The 18770-nt window shown below is 36.8% G+C and overlaps 1 protein-coding gene across 1 annotated transcript in view; it reads left to right on the forward strand.

Annotated features, from left to right (window-relative positions):
* Window positions 1-18770, forward strand: part of RUFY2 (RUN and FYVE domain containing 2) — a 40958-nt gene that overhangs the window by 3056 nt on the left and 19132 nt on the right. The window contains exons 3-13 of the mRNA XM_052640124.1: window positions 641-758; window positions 6966-7067; window positions 8612-8735; window positions 8912-8973; window positions 9810-9875; window positions 10354-10423; window positions 12702-12803; window positions 13073-13189; window positions 13976-14143; window positions 15558-15655; window positions 18066-18185. Of these exons, the coding sequence (XP_052496084.1) occupies window positions 641-758; window positions 6966-7067; window positions 8612-8735; window positions 8912-8973; window positions 9810-9875; window positions 10354-10423; window positions 12702-12803; window positions 13073-13189; window positions 13976-14143; window positions 15558-15655; window positions 18066-18185 (1147 nt within the window). The remainder of the gene's footprint in view (window positions 1-640; window positions 759-6965; window positions 7068-8611; window positions 8736-8911; window positions 8974-9809; window positions 9876-10353; window positions 10424-12701; window positions 12804-13072; window positions 13190-13975; window positions 14144-15557; window positions 15656-18065; window positions 18186-18770) is intronic.

An 18770-nucleotide genomic window follows, 5' to 3' on the forward strand; every position in this document is an offset into this window, starting at 1 on the left:
CTGTTTTCCAAATTTATTTTCCTTTACTTCACAAAATTTCATGAGGCATATTCTAACAGTCAAATGTGTATTTTTATGAATCATTGTAAAGCGACTTTGTGCTGATTGATTTTTCTTCCCCAAAGAAAAATTACCGATCTTGTTGGGTGGAGCATACCATAGGAGTGCTGAATTTACAGGCGATTTGGTCAGTATTAAGAAAGAAACATAGTGATTTCATGGTTTTATATTACCTAAATCTTAGAAACAAATAAAAGGAAAAGGAAAGTTGCAATTTTTCTGTGTTTAAAATAACTATTTGTCCTTGGTTTATTTAATAAATTGGTAAAGATCAACTGACTAGGGCCACCAGTCTTATTTTGGTACTGGTAAAGAATGAGCCTAGTTGTTTTTTACTTTAATTGCCTACTTGCATATTCTGATGTGGAAGAATGGCCAAGATGCATATTTCCGATAAGGAAAATATCAGAATCCTGAGAAACAGGCTCCTGTTCAGTGGGGCTATATAGTGACAAGAGAGGAAAGGCTGTCTGAAAAATTGTATGTTACGTTAGAAATGTTGAAACTAAATATTTAACAAGAAGTTACTACAGTTTTGCATGTTTAAGTTGTATGCATTTATTATATTTTCTTTTTAAAGTGAGAAAATCATTTCTAAGTTATAACAAAACTATCTGGGGCCCTTTGGAACTGGTGGAGAAGCTATACCCAGAAGCAGAGGAAATAGGAGCTAGTGTCCGGGATTTACCTGGTCTTAAGTAAGTAATCCTATTACTTGTTCATCCCTAACCATAGACTGTTTACTGTATTTACTGTTTCTTAGAAGTACCTCACACTCTAGTTTATTATTTTCTCTCTGCCTTATGTAGCCTTTTTGCATTCTCTGATAAAATTCTGTTTATTATTAATCAGTTCAAATTTTATTTCCTTTATGAAATTTTTCTTAGCCCCTTCAATAAGAATGAAGTGCTCTTTCTTTTATATTCTTATCACTGTATTCACTCCTGTGTCGTACCACTCACTTAAATTCCGCATTGCATTGCAGGAAATAGGGAGGTTCTTTTAAGACAGGGTGTATCAATGATGCAGTTCTGTTTCCTGAGTCTAAAGCTAGTTTGCAGTAGTAGGCCATCAGTACTATTTAGGTTAAATCCAGGACAGAGGCTCAGGAGATTTGAATTCACCAATAAGCCATTTATATACCATAAGACTTGGGCAGATTACTTCTCTTGTTGTGAAAATTGGCATCTATAATGTCACCTGCCTGATTGACCAGATGAAGGTAGAGAGGGCCCTTAATATCTGTAGGTTCTGCATCTGTGGATTCGACCAACTTTGGATCCAAACTGTTTGAAAAAGAGATTTTCTAGAAAGTTCCAAAAAGCAAAACTTGAATTTGTCACATGCGGGCAATTCTTTACGTAGTATTTACATTGTATTAAGTATTATAAATAATCTAGAGATGATTTAAAATGTATGGGAGAATATGCATAGGTAATACACAAATACTGTGCTATTTTATAAGAGGGACTTGTGTATCGATGGATTTTGGTATCTGAGGGGGTCCCAATACTGAGGAGAAACTGTATATGAAATGTCTTTAAAAGCTGAATGTTCTAGCTAGTAACTCATGAATGTTGAAAAGTTTTTGCAGGTTTTTTGTTGTTAAGCCTGGGTTCTTATGTTCTTCAGGGTATGATTAAGATATATGAGCTTCCTTTAATTTATGTTAATTCTTGTGAAAGAGATAACTTTTTTTAAAAAAATGCTTACCATTTTTTGTCAGATTATCAGGTTGCTTTCTCTTCAGTTCAGATCAGTTGCTCAGTTGTGTCTGACTCTTTGCAACCCCGTGGACTGCAGCACACCAGGCCTCCCTGTCCATCACCAACTCCCAGAGCTTACTCAAACTCATGTCCATTGATTCAGTGATGCCATCCAACCATCTCATCCTGTCGTCCCCTTCTCCTCCTGCCTTCAGTCTTTCCTAGCATCCAGGTGTTTTCAAATGAGTCAGTTGTTTGCATCAGGTGGACAAAGTATTGCAGTTTCAGCTTCAGCATCAGTCCGTCCAATGAATATTCAGGACTGAATTCCTTTAGGATGGACTAGTTGGATCTCCTTGCAGTCCAAGGGACTCTTAAGAGTCTTCTTCAACACCACAGTTCAAAACCATCAATTCTTCGGCACTCAGCTTTTTTATAGTCCAACTCTCACATCCATTCATGACTACTGGAAAAACCATAGCCTTGACTAGACAGACCTTTGTTGCCAAAGTAATGTCTCTAGTTTTTAATAGGCTGTCTAGGTTGGTCATAACTTTTCTTCCAAGGAGCAAGCTTCTTTTAATTTCATGGCTGCAGTCACCATCTGCAGTGATTTGGGAACCCAAAAAATCAAGTCAGCCACTGTTTCCACTGTTTGCCTATCTATTTGCCAGGAAGTGATGGGACTGGATGCCATGATCTTCATTTTCTGAATGTTGAGCTTTAAGCCAACTTTTTCACTCTCCTCTTTCACTTTCATCAAGAGGCTCTTTAGTGCCTCTTCACTTTCTGCCATAAGGGTGGTGTGATCTGCCTATCTGAGTTTATTGTTATTTCTCCCAGCAATCTTGATTCCAGCTTGTGCTTCCTTCAGCCCAGCGTTTCTCATGATGTACTCTGCATATAAGTTAAATAAGCAGGGTGACAGTATACAGCCTTGACGTACTCCTTTTCCTATTTGGAACCAGTCTGTTGTTCCATGTCCAGTTCTAACTGTTGCTTCCTGACCTGCATACAGATTTCTCAAGAGGCAACTCAGGTGGTCTAGTATTCCCATCTCTTGAAGAATTTTCCAGTTTGATGTGATCCACAGTCAAAGGCATTGGCATAGTCAATAAAGCAGAAATAGATGTTTTTCTGGAACTCTCTTCCTCTTTCAGTGATCCAGTGGATGTTGGCAATTTGATCTCTGGTTCCTCTGCCTTTTCTAAATCCAGATTGAACACCTGGAAGTTCACGATTCACGTATTGCTGAAGCCTGGCTTGCAGAATTTTGAGCATTACTTTACTAGCGTGTGAGATGAGTGCAATTTTGCAGTAGTTTGAGCATTCTTTGGCATTGCCTTTCTTTAGGATTGGAATGAAAACTGACCTTTTCCAGTCCTGTGGCCACTGCTGAGTTTTCCAAATTTGCTGGCATATTGAGTGTAGCACTTTCACAGTGTCATCTTTCAGGATTTGAAATAGCTCAACTGGAATTCCATCACCTCCACTAGCTTTGTTTGTAGTGATGCTTCCTAAGGCCCACTTGACTTCTCATTCCAGGATGTCTGGTTCTAGGTGAGTGATCATACCATAGTGATTATCTAGGTCGTGAAGATCTTTTTCGCATAGTTCTGTGTATTCTTGCCACTTCTTAATATCTTCTGCTTCTTTTCGGTCCATACCATTTCTGTCCTTTATCGAGCCCATCTTTGCATGAAATGTTCCCTTGGTATCTCCAGTTTTCTTGAAGAGATCTCTAGTCTTTCCCATTCTGTTGTTTTCCTCTTATTTCTTTGCACTGATCACTGAGGAAGGCTTTCTTATCCCTCCTTGCTATTCTTTGGAACTCTGCATTCAGATGCTTATATCTTTCCTTCTCTCCTTTGCTTTTTACTTCTTTTCTTTTCACAGGTATTTGTAAGGCCCCTTCAGACAGCCATTTTGCTTTTTTGCATTTCTTTTTCTTGGGGATGGTCTTGATCCCTGTCTCCTATACAGTGTCACCATCCTCTGTCCATATTCTTCAGGCACTCTGTCTATCAGAGCTAACCCCGTGAATCTATTTGTCACTTCCACTGTATAATCATAAGGGATTTGATTTAGGTCATATCTGAATGGTCTAGTGGTTTTGCCTACTTTCTTCGTTTTAAGTCTGCTTTCTCTTAGCTTTACGATTTAGGGTTTTGGGAATATGGTAATGTTTTCTGTTGTTACATCATCCAAATGTTTGCAAGTTATACTTGAGGGCTCAAAGTCAATGGCTTCTATTTATTGAGCAATGTATCAGGATAATAAGATAACTGTTTTACATGAATTATCTCATTTAGTGCTTACATCATTCTTAGCGTAGAGTTTATTAATAATTATATAGATGTGAAAAGTAAAGATCAAAGAAATTATAAGAAGTGGCAGAGCCACAGATTTCCCTGTGGTACAGTGGATAAGAATCCACTTGCCAGTGCAGGGGACTCAGGTTCTTTCCCTAGTCTGGGAAGATTCCACATGCCGCAGAGCAGCTAAGCCTGAGTGCCACAACTGCTGAGCCTATGCTCTAGAACCCACTTCTAGAGCCTGGGAGCTGCAGCTACTGAAGCCCGAGGGCCCGGAGCCTGTGCTCCGCAATAAGAGAAGCCACCGCGTGGAGAAGCCTGCACACGGCAATCAAGAGTAGCCCCTGCTCACCGAAAGAAGAGAAAACCGGCCCGAAGCAATGAAGACCCAGCACAGCCTGACTCAATCAATCAGTCATGTTATTTTGTAAAAAATGGCAGAGCCAGGATTTAAACCCAGGTTTTAGAATTAAGTAGCAAGTGATGTTCATACTTCCTATTTCTCTCAGGGGTGTATAAGGTATCACAGTTTTTTAACAGGGCTTCCCAGGTGGCCCAATGGTAAAAAAAAAAAAATGCCTGCCAATGCGAGAGACATGGGTTTGACCCCTGGTTTGGAAAGAGCCCGCACTCTAGTGTTCTTGTATGGAAAATTCCATGGACAGAGGAGCTTGGTGGGCTGTAGTCCATGAGATCACAAAGAGTCCGACACCCCTGAGTGATGGAGCACAGGCACAATTTTTAAAGAGGAAAAGGGGAATCTAAGCTCCAGAAATGTAAGAATTGCTTTTTATTTTAATATGAAAATACATGTTCATGTTGTTTTTAAAAAGCCAGACTCTACAAAAGTAAAAAATATTTTCTGAAGAATAGTGTTCATTAAAATGCTAAGCAGAAGAAATTTGTTAGCTGTTAGAAGTGACAATTAAGTTTTTTCCCACATTACCTGACAAAAAGTTTTCTGCTTAAGAAAATATAAAAGTGTGAGTGATGTGTTTCTCTTTAAAAAGTCATTCATACTCTCTAAATCTTGGTTTTAATTTACTAAATGATAACTTGGATAAGAGGAATATGAGATTAATATTTTTTTAGCAAGAGAATACATCCACACTTTCATTTTCAGTAAGTTTAAGTCTTTGAGAGGTATATCACATGAATTTTGTCGTCAATTGAAACCATTTGGTGTCCTTTCACAGGCTCTGAAGAGCTCCAGTACCGTAGTCCTTCGTGTCTCAGCACAGACAAGGAATTCAAGAGACAGAGTGATAGATAAGTGATTTATTAGAATAGGACGCTTGTGAGTCTTACAAGTGAATGAGAAATACTGTGCCCGAGAACTTACTAGGTTACGGTTTTATAATCAAAGGAAAAGGGGGCAGGGGAGTCAAGACCTTTGTCTTTCTTCAGTAGACATCATGCTTCCATCATCAGTTCCTCCTCCAGGTTAAGCAGGGGAGTTTTCTTATCTCTATGTGGTCAAGCTAGGTCTATAAATTACCTTTTTTTTTTTTTAATGTGTGCAGAGAGCATGTCCTGGGGATCATTAGCATACTGAGCTCACCGGACAGTATATGAGTCTGATGTCACCATTGTTTTATTGGTTAGAGGCACGTCTCTTCCTTCTGCTGCATGGTTTTGTGGTTAAGCAAACCTGCTTTCCTGAGTAATCATTAACTTACAGAGGTCTACCATATTTTTTTATTTATAGTCCCCTAGTGAAGGCAATGGCACCCCACTGCAGTACTCTTGCCTGGAAAATCCCATGGACAGAGGAGCCTGGTAGGCTGCAGTCCATGGGGTCGCTAAGAGTCAGACACGACTGAGCAACTTCACTTTCACTTTTCACTTTCATGCATTGGAGAAGGAAATGGCAACCCACTCCAGTGTTCTTGCCTGGAGAATCCCAGGGATGGGGGAGCCTGGTGGGCTGCCATCTATGGGGTCGCCAGAGTTGGACACGACTGAAGCAACTTAGCAGCAGCAGCAGCAGCAGTGTGATTAAACTGTTCCATCACCTCTTTTATCCCTTTATTCTGTCCTTGTGACAATCACCTTAGCAGAAAGGTGGCTTCAGAATTTGGCACAGGTCATGCTGCTGTTCCATGAGCATGGATTATCTTCCCCAGATGGTTTTGTTCAATTTGCCATGAGGGGATACTGTGGTTTGTGTGTTTTTTTTTGCCCTGGTTACACATCAGTACATCTCTTGCCTAGATAGAATTAATTTTCATCTTGAGCACAAACACCTTCAGTTTTAAGAAGAGCTGTGTGCTCTCTCTGGTCTCAGAGACTCTGCTTATAGCCAGCAAAGATGGCCCTGGGCCACAACCTTTCAGACATATTTGTTGTATTAGAAGTTTTGTTCCCAGTAGGCCTCCGTGTTAGGAGATTTAATGTTCTAAAGGACAACCGGGTTAAAGAAATATTTGAAAAACAGCAAGCAGCCTGGTGATTCTCTCTAATAAGCAGCTAGATACCTTCTTAGCGTTGTTATGCTTTTTAAAATTCAGATACAAGGCCAGTGATTTTTTGAGGGCATCATGCTGCCTTTACTGATGGATTTTGCATAATTATGTTTAGAGGGCTAAGCCTATTCTGACAGAATATTTCTTGTAGAAATATCCTCCCTGTTTAGAGTCATTTCTTTCAAGGCATGAAGTGGTACGTAGATGTCCTGTAGGTTCAGGTTTACCTTAGAGACTTAAATAGCTCCTAGAGATTGGTTTGCATGATCAGAGAACTGACTTAAAGCTCTAGAAACAAAGGTAAGACCATGATTAATTGCCTTTTCTCATTATTAACGTGTGTCTCAACAAAGATAGAAGATGTAGCCTATAATCTTTGGGCGGAAACTGTTATGTGACCATTTGGTTTTGCTTTTCAGGACCCCCCTGGGTCGTGCAAGAGCATGGCTTCGATTAGCCCTCATGCAGAAAAAAATGGCTGATTACCTGCGTTGCTTAATTATTCAAAGGGATCTCTTGAGGTAATTACCATTAAATCATGTTCATTTTCATTTTTTATTTCATTTATATCCTGTCTTCCAAAAAGGATAGAAGATACAGTATGAAAGGATACATAAAACACATAGTGATGGCATAAAATAAAAGAAGGAGAAAAATGAGATAGAAAACCTCAGTGGGTACATAACATAGATCAAGAACTAGCCTGAAAAATGAATACTGTAAGATTTTTATTGGCCAATAAAGTGGAAATTTGTATGTCATATTTTTAATTTTTAAAGTTACAGTTAATTCTATGAATAGAAATTTGTATTGAAATTTGAGGCTTTAATTCAAGAGGTTTCTTTTAAATATCCAGACCACTGCTTTGGCTGTATTGTGGGTATTTTTTAAACTATCTATTTAAATGGAAGGACAAATGTTTTAGACAGACTTGTGAAGCAAGGAGACTAGTTTTCAGAAGGAGTGGGCCTACGTCAGCCCCTCCATTTGGCCTTGTTCTCTCAGAGTGCCTCTGTGATGTTCTGGAGAATCTGGTCATTTTTGATTTTACTCTTGACTCCAGCAGTACGTCTTGGTTTTCCCATTTGTTAAATGAGAATAGCATACTTTAAACACCTTCAATTTCTCAATCATATTCTAAAGGTTAATTAAAGTGATTAAACAATATACATGGGACTTCTTGAGGAAGGCATGAGACGGTGATAACTAGAATCCTGAGTATTAGTTGTTAAGTCTTTGTTTTTAGACTATCCTATTTCTTTCACAAGTCTTTTGTTTGAACATTTTTTTTGGATTTAGATATCCATAAATAACTTTATGGATAGATATTAAGAGCACTCGGAGAAGGCAATGGCACCCCACTCCAGTACTCTTGCCTGGAAAATCCCATGGGCGGAGGAGCCTGGAAGGCTGCAGTCCATGGGGTCGCTAAGAGTCGACTGAGCAACTTCACTCTCACTTTTCACTTTCATGCATTGGAGAAGGAAATGGCAACCCACTCCAGTGTTCTTGCCTGGAGAATCCCAGGGATGGGGGAGCCTGATGGGCTACCGTCTATGGGGCGCACAGAGTTGGACACGACTGAAGTGACTTAGCAGCATTAAGAGCACTTGTAATACATATATACCAAATGAATTGACTTGAAATGTTTCATATGTTCATTTTGCCACTTAGTCTTTATCCCAAGGGTCTTGATAAATCCTGGGATGAAAATTCAACCGTTTTAAAAAGTACTGTTATCAGATTAGCAGCCATCACTATGTCTTTTGAGAGTCATAAATATTCCAGGCCTCAGTGATGCCTTTTCTTTTAAAAATCTCTTTGCTTCTCTTTTCTCTCACTCAAATTTCCTTTTCCTCTTTTATCTCCTTAAGTCTTTTTCTTCTACATTTTCTTTATAGACATCTATATCTCAAAATTTTAAGTTATTCGTGTATAGAAAGGCTAATTTTAAAATACCTCACTTAATATTGGTTCCATGCTTGTTATAAGGTATTGAGATTTTACAAGTTAGGTTTTGAAATAAATTTGTGGTTTACAGTTTTTATTATTTTCGTTTTCACAGTGAATTCTATGAGTATCATGCACTAATGATGGAAGAAGAAGGAGCAGTAATTGTTGGGCTGCTGGTTGGCCTGAATGTAATAGATGCTAATCTCTGTGTAAAGGGAGAAGATTTAGATTCACAAGTAAGTGAAAACGGCTGGTGCCAAAGGTGCAGTATTTTCAGTTTGTACTCTTCCTCTTTGATCCAGGTGTAAACAGTGCTGTTAAACACTAGAGAAAAATTAAGGATGAAAATCAGTTGTATTTTGGAGGTACTTCTAGTATTTCTACTCTCTAAGAATAACTTTATTTATTTCAGGTTGGAGTGATTGATTTTTCAATGTATTTAAAGAATGAAGAGGATATTGGAAATAAAGAAAGGTAGGATTTTCGTATTTCACATACTGTATTTTAGTCTGAAGTATGACTTTTGGTCGTACCATTAGTTCAGAGACCCGTTTTATTTTTTATTTATTTATTTTTTGGTTGTGCTTCAAGGCTTATGGGATTTTAGTTCCCCAACCAGCTATCAAACCCAGGCCCTTGGCAGTGGGAATGTAGAATCCTAACCACTGAACTGCCAGGGAATTCCCCTGAGACCCATTTTAATTGTCAACTCTCATTTCTGTGATAAAAAGAGATATAAGTTTATTATTCATAAACTTACAAATACTGGTTTATTTAAGACAGTTGTGTTTAAAATAAACTTATTTGGTCTACTAAAGAGAAAAGATAATTATGTAATATGAGAGGTGCTAATTATTGCTACAATGGCAGTCCATCACAGTATATAAATGTATTAGATTAACATGTTGTATACTTTAAATTTACACTTCATATGTCAAATATATTTCTTAAATGCAAAAAATTAAAAAATATACTAATGGTATTGTTTAATATTAGCATGTAATTTATTTAACAAAGGTTAATAGTTTTTTAGTTCATAGCTTATTGTTATTTGATTATAAAGATTATTGAATTTTATATGAAAGGCAAGATAATGTTGGGCAGGGAAGCCTGGTATGCTGCAGTCCATGGAATCACAAAGAGTTGGACATGACTGAGCAACTGAACTGAACTGAAATGTTGTTTTACTGTTATGGTTTCACAACAGTTTTAGATGATTTAGACCTTTTGTGTATTTCTTGTTTGTTTTTTTGGCCACCCAGTAGATCCCTTTCCAGTTAACTAAAAGCTGCTTTCCCCTCCTCCTCTAGGAATGTTCAAATTGCTGCAATATTAGACCAGAAGAATTATGTTGAAGAATTAAATAGACAACTGAAGTAAGTATTATGGACACATAGATGCTTAATACATTTTGGATATTGTCCTAAGTTTGTTTTTTTTTTTTCCCCTTTTAGGTCATCTTAACCCTATTCCTTTTTTATAAGCATTTGAAAAGGGGTTGAGGGGATAGAGAGTGAATGGAAATTAAGAATACAGAAAATTATTGAAAATAATTGATTTTCAGCAGAAAATGAGAGCTACATTTTTAAATAGAATCTTCAGAGACATTTGAGAATAGAATTTCAGACTTATCAGTCTACCCTCGAGCAAAAAGGTGAAAGTTTACGTCATTTTGCTGGTTCAGAAATTCATTTTTCCTACTTTAGAGGACTTCATGTGTAAGTGTGGCAATAAAAAATTCAGACAAGGCAGTTGGTGCATGTCAGTCAACATGATGAGTCCAGGATAACAAATTTTTTCTTGCCTTTGTGAGTTTGTGTGATTCTGAATGAGTTTTTTCTTTATCAATTTCAGCAGCACAGTCAGCAGTCTCCATTCAAGAGTTGACTCATTAGAAAAGTCAAATACTAAGCTGATTGAAGAGGTATTGTAACCCAGCCATGGATAATTGTCTTTCAAGGACCTAGTATTGGCGATCCTTTTCCATTTTAAGTATGAATACATGTGTGAGCACACACACAAACACATTTTCATCATTATAATGAAATACTTGTAACTGATCATCATAAGTTCTAGAGAAACCATACATTATTCTCGGGCAAGTCCTCAGGTGAATCTGTGAATTATTTGAGATACCCAACTTCTAGAAATGAGCCCCCAAATGCAACGCATACAAACTCTTCTATAAATAAACTGTGAATCTCATTTCTTGACTTGGATGACCTATATTTAAATAGTGGAATCACCTATAGTTAGAAATCCCATTAAAATGATCCTGTCCCCCTTGTTCCCATATTCAGATTACTTTTCCTTACAAGCATCACTCCATGATCATGACCACCCTTTCTCTAGCCTCCCATGTGTGAAACTCATCTGATGTACTCTGGTTTTCTGCATTGTCAAAGTAGCTATTTAGTGGTTGCAAATCAGAAATTTATCTCGGCCCTGTTTTAACTTTTAAAAAAATGTTTTGGCCATGCCATACATCTTACAGAATCTCAGTTCCCCGATCAGGGTTTGAGCCAGTGCCACGGCAGTGACAGTGCTGAGTCCTAATCACTAGGCCACCAAGGAACTCCCTCACATCTCTCTCTTTTTAAAAATTTATTTGTTTTTTAATTGAAGGATATTTGCTTTAGAGAATTTTGTTGTTTTCTGTCAAACCTCAGCATGAATCAGCCATTGATATGCATACATCCCCTCCCTTTTGAATCTCCCTCTCCATCCCACCCCTCTAGGTTATTAATACAGAGTCCCTGTTTGAGTTTCCTGAGCCATAGAGCAAATTCTCATTGGCTATCTGTTTTACGTATGGTAATGCTTTGGGGCTTTGCAGGTAGCTCAGTGGTAAAGAATTCGCCTGCCGATGCAGGAGATGCAAGACAGACGTGGGTTTGATCCCTGGGTCAGGAAGATCCCTTGAAGGAAATGGCAACCCACTCCATTATTCTTGCCTGGGAAATCCCTTGGACAGAGGAGCCTGGCAGGCTGCGGTCCATGGGGTCGCAAAGAGTTGGAGACAGCTGAGCACACACACATGCCACGTTGCTTTTGAGATTGAAAAAAAAAAAACAACAGGCTAGCCACAGAATTACCACAGGGGCTTCCCTAGTAGCTCAGACAGTAAAGAATCTGCCTGCAATACGGGAGACCCAGGTTTGATCCCGTGGTTGGGATTCCCCTGCAGAAGGAAGTGGCTACGTACTCTTTCCTGGAAAATTCCATGGACAGAGGAGCCTGGTGGGCTATGTGCATGGGGTCACAAAGAGTCGGACATGACTGAGTGACTTTCACTTAACCATAGGATTGCTTTCCATTTCAGAATTACTTAGGCTCCAGAAAGAAATACGTTATTAGAACTATGAATTCTATTTTCCATGTTAATTAGAATCCACATTCTTTTAGAACTGACCCAGTTGTCCCAAACCAGCAAGCACGTGATTGTATGAGTTTTCATTTTGATAGTTTAGGACCGTTTGATAGTGTGATAGATTGGGACCATTGGCGAGAGCTACTCACTAGTTTGTGCCTCTTCTTGACCATAGGGGCACTGTGAGATTGAAGTTGCATTTCTGACAAAGTGTTGAGAAATTTATTTGCAAGCCAGCATTGGGGATTGGTTTCTGCTTTCTTCTCCTAGAATCCCTTTTTTCCTTTTAGGCTTCAGAGCCGAGTCACTTAGCCATTCATATTTAATTTCATTCATATTTAACTCTGGTGGTGAGAGCTGTCACTCAGTGTGCCCGGATTTCACTAGGGTGCCCTGTTTGGTTATCATGAATGTCTGTATTACATTTTCAATTATAGCACAACTTTCCTTATAGATGATGTTGTTTTTGCACAAGTGTTTTGTTTTGCACAAGTCTTATTGTTTAACATATAAACAGTTGTCTTATTGTTTAGCATATAATTCTTCATATGCTTATTCATGCGTTTTGTATTCAGGACACATTGTAAGTCATATAAACAATATGTTCCAGCTGACATACCATTTGACTAACAAAAGGAAATAGAAATACAATTTCTTTAGTTGGTATCTTGGGATAATAGCATTTTTCTTATGAAAATTTCTGTAGATGTGAGAGACATTTTACAAGTTTTAGAATTTTATCTTCTGTTGTGCATAGCCATGAACGTAACCTGTAAAGCGAATATAAATAAAGATGTTTAAAATCTTTTTTTATTCCTCATTTTATTTTTAGTTAGCAATAGCAAAGAATAATATCATTAAGCTCCAAGAAGAAAATCATCAATTACGAAGTGAAAATAAATTGATTTTAATGAAAACACAGCAGCACCTAGAGGTAAGTATAGACTGATTACAAACAGATTGACTTGCATCAGAAATGGCCACTTTGAGGGCTTTTGCATAGACTGGATATTTCTGTGCTGTATTAACTAATAGAAGTGATCATAGAATGGATTTATCAGATGGCACTAGTGGTAAAGAACCCGCCTGCCAGTGAAGGAGACATCAGACACTTGGGTTCGATCCCTGGGTTGGGAAGATCCCCTGGGGAAGGCATGGCAACACATTCCATATAGAGTAAAACATTTTATGTTTTTGTCCTAGGTTACCAAAGTAGATGTGGAAACTGAGCTTCAAACATATAAGCATTCCAGGCAAGGGCTAGATGAAATGTATAATGAAGCCAGAAGGCAGCTTCGAGATGAATCTCAGTTAAGACAAGTAGGTTGCATTACAGTTACATTAGCAAATATGATAATAATTTCCCCGTAAGCACTGGTTAAAATCTCTATCAGACTTACTTTCCTTGGCGTGAGATAGCAATCTCATTCCCTTAATTCCTTCTAACTTTTTAAACTCCCACTGTGTCTCTTTTATAAGCAGTGTTTTTAAACAGTGTTATAGTCTGTTTGGGAAATGGTGCATTGTGACCACCATTACAGAAAATAGAATAGAGTGATGTATTCAGGTATCAATATCCAAACAGTAAAGTCTTATTTAAAGTTAACTTATTTTTTAACCTTTTAAGTTATGAAATATCAGCATAAAAATACCAGTATGTAGCTCAATGGATTCTAAATACATGTGTAACCAACCCAGGTCAAAAAGAGAGTCAAGAGACATTTGTCTTAAGATCCTCTCATATAAAATTCTTTAAGAAAAGAAATAAAACTTTGTGAAATGGTGTTTTTGATTTACCTCTGGCCTTATATGGACTATGTCATTTCTTTAAGGAAAATTAATACCAAGTTTATGAGGCTTAAAAGTCCATAATTCTTTAGCCAGTAGAATAGTGATAATTAATAGAATTTGTAAAATGCTTTCATTTAACAAAATGTGCCTTTGAAAATACAGAATGTTGTTATAGGGCCTAGCTGATTTTGTTTAATGGGGCTTATAACTCAAAAGCAGTAGTCTGCATAGTGAATCTTTGGTCTAATTAACCATTGTGTTTCTGACTTTGACATCCTGAAATCGTGTGTGAGCTGAGGCTGTGTTGAATTGCAGGATGTGGAGAATGAGCTGGCAGTACAAGTTAGTATGAAACATGAGATTGAACTTGCCATGAAGTTGTTGGAGAAAGATATCCATGAGAAACAAGATACTCTGATAGGCCTTCGACAACAACTGGAGGAAGTTAAAGCAATTAACATAGAAACGTATCAGAAGTTGCAGGTAAGGAATATTCTTAAAATCTTCGAATTTCTTGTTATATGAATTAAGAATGAACATTTTTATGAAGGGTTTGATTTTGAAGAGATGAATTCATTGTAATTGTGCCATTTTATTAGTAAAAATCAGTGGCTTTTTTCCTAAATGGAAGCTGAAAAAATGTAGTAATGTCAAAGAACAGACAAAAATCACCTGAATTTATTTCTTGATGTTGACAGGTTAACAGATGAAGATTAAATCTTTTGGGACATTTTAATCAAAATATGCAGGACATTTTTGTAAATTTCTTTGCATAGTATAGTCCTGAGAGATTTAATTTTGATTGAAATGCTTTACTGTAATTGTTATGAGTTTTCTGATAAAATAATGTTGCTGTTAAGTAGACATGTTGCCACAATCCTTTTACAATTTAATTTGAAAAAATCAGTGTATTTTCCAAGAGTTTATTCTGCCATCTTCTGAAGACACTGAAGGGTGAGGGGTTTTTTTCCCTTTATTATTAATGTATTTTTTTCTTGACAGCACTGCATGATTTATGGGATCTTAGTTCCCCAACCAGGGACTGAACCCATGTTCTCAGCAGTGAAAGCTCGGTGTCTTAACCACTGGACTGCCAGGGAATGCCCCCTTTATTACATTTTAAATGAAGACTAATAGTAGTACTGCTTTAGATCTAGGAGTATTTTATTTTTAATTTGTTGTTTTTTAAATGAAGTATAGTTGATTTACTATGTTGTGTTAATTTCTGCTGTATAAGCAAAGTGACTCATTTACACACACACACACACACACACATATCTATATATATACTTTTTTTTAATATTCTTTTCCATTACAATTTATCCCAGGATATTGAATATAGTTCCCTGTGCTATACAGAGGACTTTGTTGTTTATCCAGTCTGTGTGTAATAGTTTGCATTTACTAACCCCAGACATGCCGTCCATCTCCTCCACCCACACACTTGGCAGTAAAAAATATGTCCTCTGTGTCTGTGAGTCTGTTTCATAGATATGTTCATTTGTACCATATTTTATATTCTGCATATAAGAGATGACATGGTATTTGTCTCTTTCTGACTTCCTTCACTTAGTATGATAGTCTCTAGTTGTATCCCCGTTGTTGGAAATGGAATTATTTCATTCTTTTTTTGATGGCTGAGTCGTATTTCACTGTATAAATATGCCACATCTTTATCCATTCGTCTTTCAATGGACTTTTGGGTTATTTCTATGTTTTGGCTATGGTGAATAGTGCTACTGTGAACTTAGAGGTGCATCTAGGAATATTTTAATCTGTAAACAAAGGCTGGTCGTTTCAAAATAACAACCCCATAGCAAAATGGTATACAAAGCTTGTACATATTTGGGTTTAAAAAATTCAAAGCCACTGCAGCTTTTATGTTTTTTCTAAATAGGGTTCTGAAGATGGTTTGAAAGAAAAAAATGAAATAATTGCCCGACTAGAAGAGAAAACCAGTAAAATTACTGCAGCCATGAGGCAGCTGGAACAAAGGTACAGCATTCCCACTCCTAGTTTCTTTCTTACTCTCTCCCCCCTTTTCTGTATTCAACTCTGACCCCTGCCACAAAGACCATTAGGAAAATTTAGATCAGGACTTTTTTTTTTTAAAGCCCAGCAGAATTTTGCCTTTTTTGTTTTGGTTGTTGCATGGAATCAAGTTGCTTTATATCAGCCTGATTCATTTGTCTTTGCCATTTTGTAGATTTTTTAGAAAGGCCTAATATTGGCAATTTTATATGGTTTAATGTATTACATAAGACAAATACACAGACAAAATCTCGAAAAAGTGAAAAAGGAACAGAATCCGTGATTGAATTATCCCTGATTGATTTCCATGCATATGGATTGTCATATCCCTGTCATTCACCATCTCTATCTGAAATCAAGCTCTCTGAGTTGGCAGTTCAGGTGTGTTTCTTTGAGCTAGGACAACCCTCAACCCCACCCAAGAAATAATTTTGTTTAAATTGAATTGTTTTATATTGGCATTTTTCACTTTTATCGTTGGAAAATGTAATGTATTTCCATTGACCTGTCATGTTGGTGTCAACATATGTCTTATCATTGCTTTCTTTGAATCTACTTATGAAAAACATAACTATTAATGCTTTATTGACATGAATATTCTTTTATTGACATCCTCTTTCTTCTTTTTTCTTTTTTGTTTTCTTTATCCCCATTTTTACATTTTGGACATCTTTATTACCTTTTTCTGTCTTTGATTTCTGTCCATTCCATTATGAAGTGACAATGATTTGTTAACTCAAACTAGAACAATTGCAATGTCATTGGTGAAATGTGCCAGCAGTGACACTCAGGACCAGTATAAGCTGGTCAAAGATATATCTTTCTGAAAACCACTTGTATTTAAACAGACTGGAAAAGAATCGACATTTTTATAATATATTAAATCGAAAAATAATTTACGCTATTATGTATTCTGAAAGGAACCCTGTACACTTTTTGATCAGCTGCTGTGGTAGTACATTGCCATAAAGCAGAGTGAGTGCACTTGGATTTCCAAAAACACATTCCTCAAACCTTGTGCACAAGGGCTTATTTGAGTATTGACCCTTTGGAGGTCAGAATTTTCAAATGCAGTTTTATCTTTCTAGCTACTTTTTGATGAAAAATATAAAAATTGTTTAATAATAAGTTATCCTTTGGTTTCACAATTTGTTGGCACAGTTTTTTTTCCCCATTGGCCCACTCTTTATTTACTAGCTCCTTTATTGATTTTTGAGTATGTTTTAAAATAGTTTATAACTCAGATTGGCCATCATCTTACGCTTTAGCTCCTTGACTTTCCAGTTCCTCTTAGCCCTCTTCTATAATAGCACAACTTCACGGCCTACCTCACTCTGACTTTTTTTTTTATTTCTGTACCCTTTGAGAAAAGCTTGGGTATCCCGTCTCCCCATCTTAAAATTTTAAATTTAGATTTAGAGATAACTTGAATGTTACTCTCTTTTCTTTGAAAGTGGCCTTTATACTTTTGGATTGTGTGAGGGTTGCCGCATGGGCATGGATTTTAAAGAAGAAAAGAGGTAACTTTTTTTGCTAGTTGAACAGAAATTTCTCTTAGGATTCCCTTCAAGGACTTAATGTCCCTTGGATTCTTGGGAGATGTTTTCTTATACAAGTAGTGATGTTAAATCTAAGAAACCCTAGGTGGCCGTAGCAGACAGGGAGTGGAGCTGAGCACAAGGAGAAGCAATGACATAAATAAAAGGAGAAAAAAAAAAATCCACATTTTAAGCTAATTTTAAAAATTCAGTGATGAGGAGCAAAAATGATCTCTAGCGAATGTTGCCAACTAGTACTAAATTCTTTTGAATCCTAAAATACATACATATACACACACATAGCATTGGCATACTTCAGTAAGTGCATAAAGATTCTATAGGGAGGACTTGGCTGTAATTTGAAGCAATTGCAGGTCTTTGCTCTTGGCCTTGTAGCACACTTGATTCCTGGCATACACATCCTAGCATAATATATAACAATGTGGCTTCTTCACCTAGTGTAGACATAAGTACTATACTTTTCATGGTTTTGTAAAAAGGCAGTAATGCACGTATTATACTTTGAAAATTAACATCTTATGCTTTACATAAGTGGTAAAGGCTATATTGCTTTGCATTGTTAATTACGAACAAGAAATAAAGCAAAATTGAAGATAGTATTCTGGGCATATTATGTATTATATTGAAAAAAATCACAAAACAATTTCTAGACATTGTGTGGCTCTTTCACGTTTGAGTTTGTGAGTTTTTCCCCAAACTTTGTTTTCATTTAGAAATGTTTCTATTTCCCCGTTTTTCTTTTATTTGTCTTCTTCACCCTTTTACACCCTAGTTCTAGCCTCAGTTTTACCCAAAGTTGATTTGAATTACACCAGATTGCAGCAAGCAGAGAAGGCGCAAATGGAAATTGAAGATGAGGACAAGAAATATCTACAAGAGTATCAGAGTAAATTGGACAGTCTGCAGAAACAAATCTCCCAAAAGGAGAAACAGCTGTGAGTATTTTACTTGGAAATAAATACTTGTGTTAATATAATTTCCCCCTCTTTTCCTCCTCCTTTCTTTGCATGCAATGGAAGAAAACCTGTATTTTCATTTATTTAACGATGCTGGCTAGATTGTAGAGTTTTCCTTCAAAAAAAAAAAAGGCAAAGCAAAACTAGAAAGCACAGTTATGATAAGACTTTATGTTTTTGCTCCCTTTATTGTTTATAGAGTTACTTTCAACCGTCTTGCTATCTTCTTGCTCATGGAGAGTTTTATTCTTTCTGGTTGTTCAGCATTAATCTGATGGCCATTATGTTTCTAAATACTGAGTGTAATAGACCTTTGTAACTCCACGGAGTTTATATTATCAAAGAACATGATGTTTTCTGAGAATATTTTTATTTAGTACTTCATATGATAGATCTACATATTACCAGCTAGGAAAGCTGGTAAAACAAACAAACAGAAAACAAGCTGTAGGTGAAGTTTTATCCCATTTTTTATAAAATTAAAATTGCATAGGTGTGTATTTACGTGAAGAAAAGTTTTAAGAATATAGATTCTGGAGACTTCCCTGGCGATCCAATGATTAA

This window comes from Budorcas taxicolor, chromosome 5 (assembly GCF_023091745.1).
Source record: "Budorcas taxicolor isolate Tak-1 chromosome 5, Takin1.1, whole genome shotgun sequence".
NCBI lineage: Eukaryota > Metazoa > Chordata > Mammalia > Artiodactyla > Bovidae > Budorcas > Budorcas taxicolor.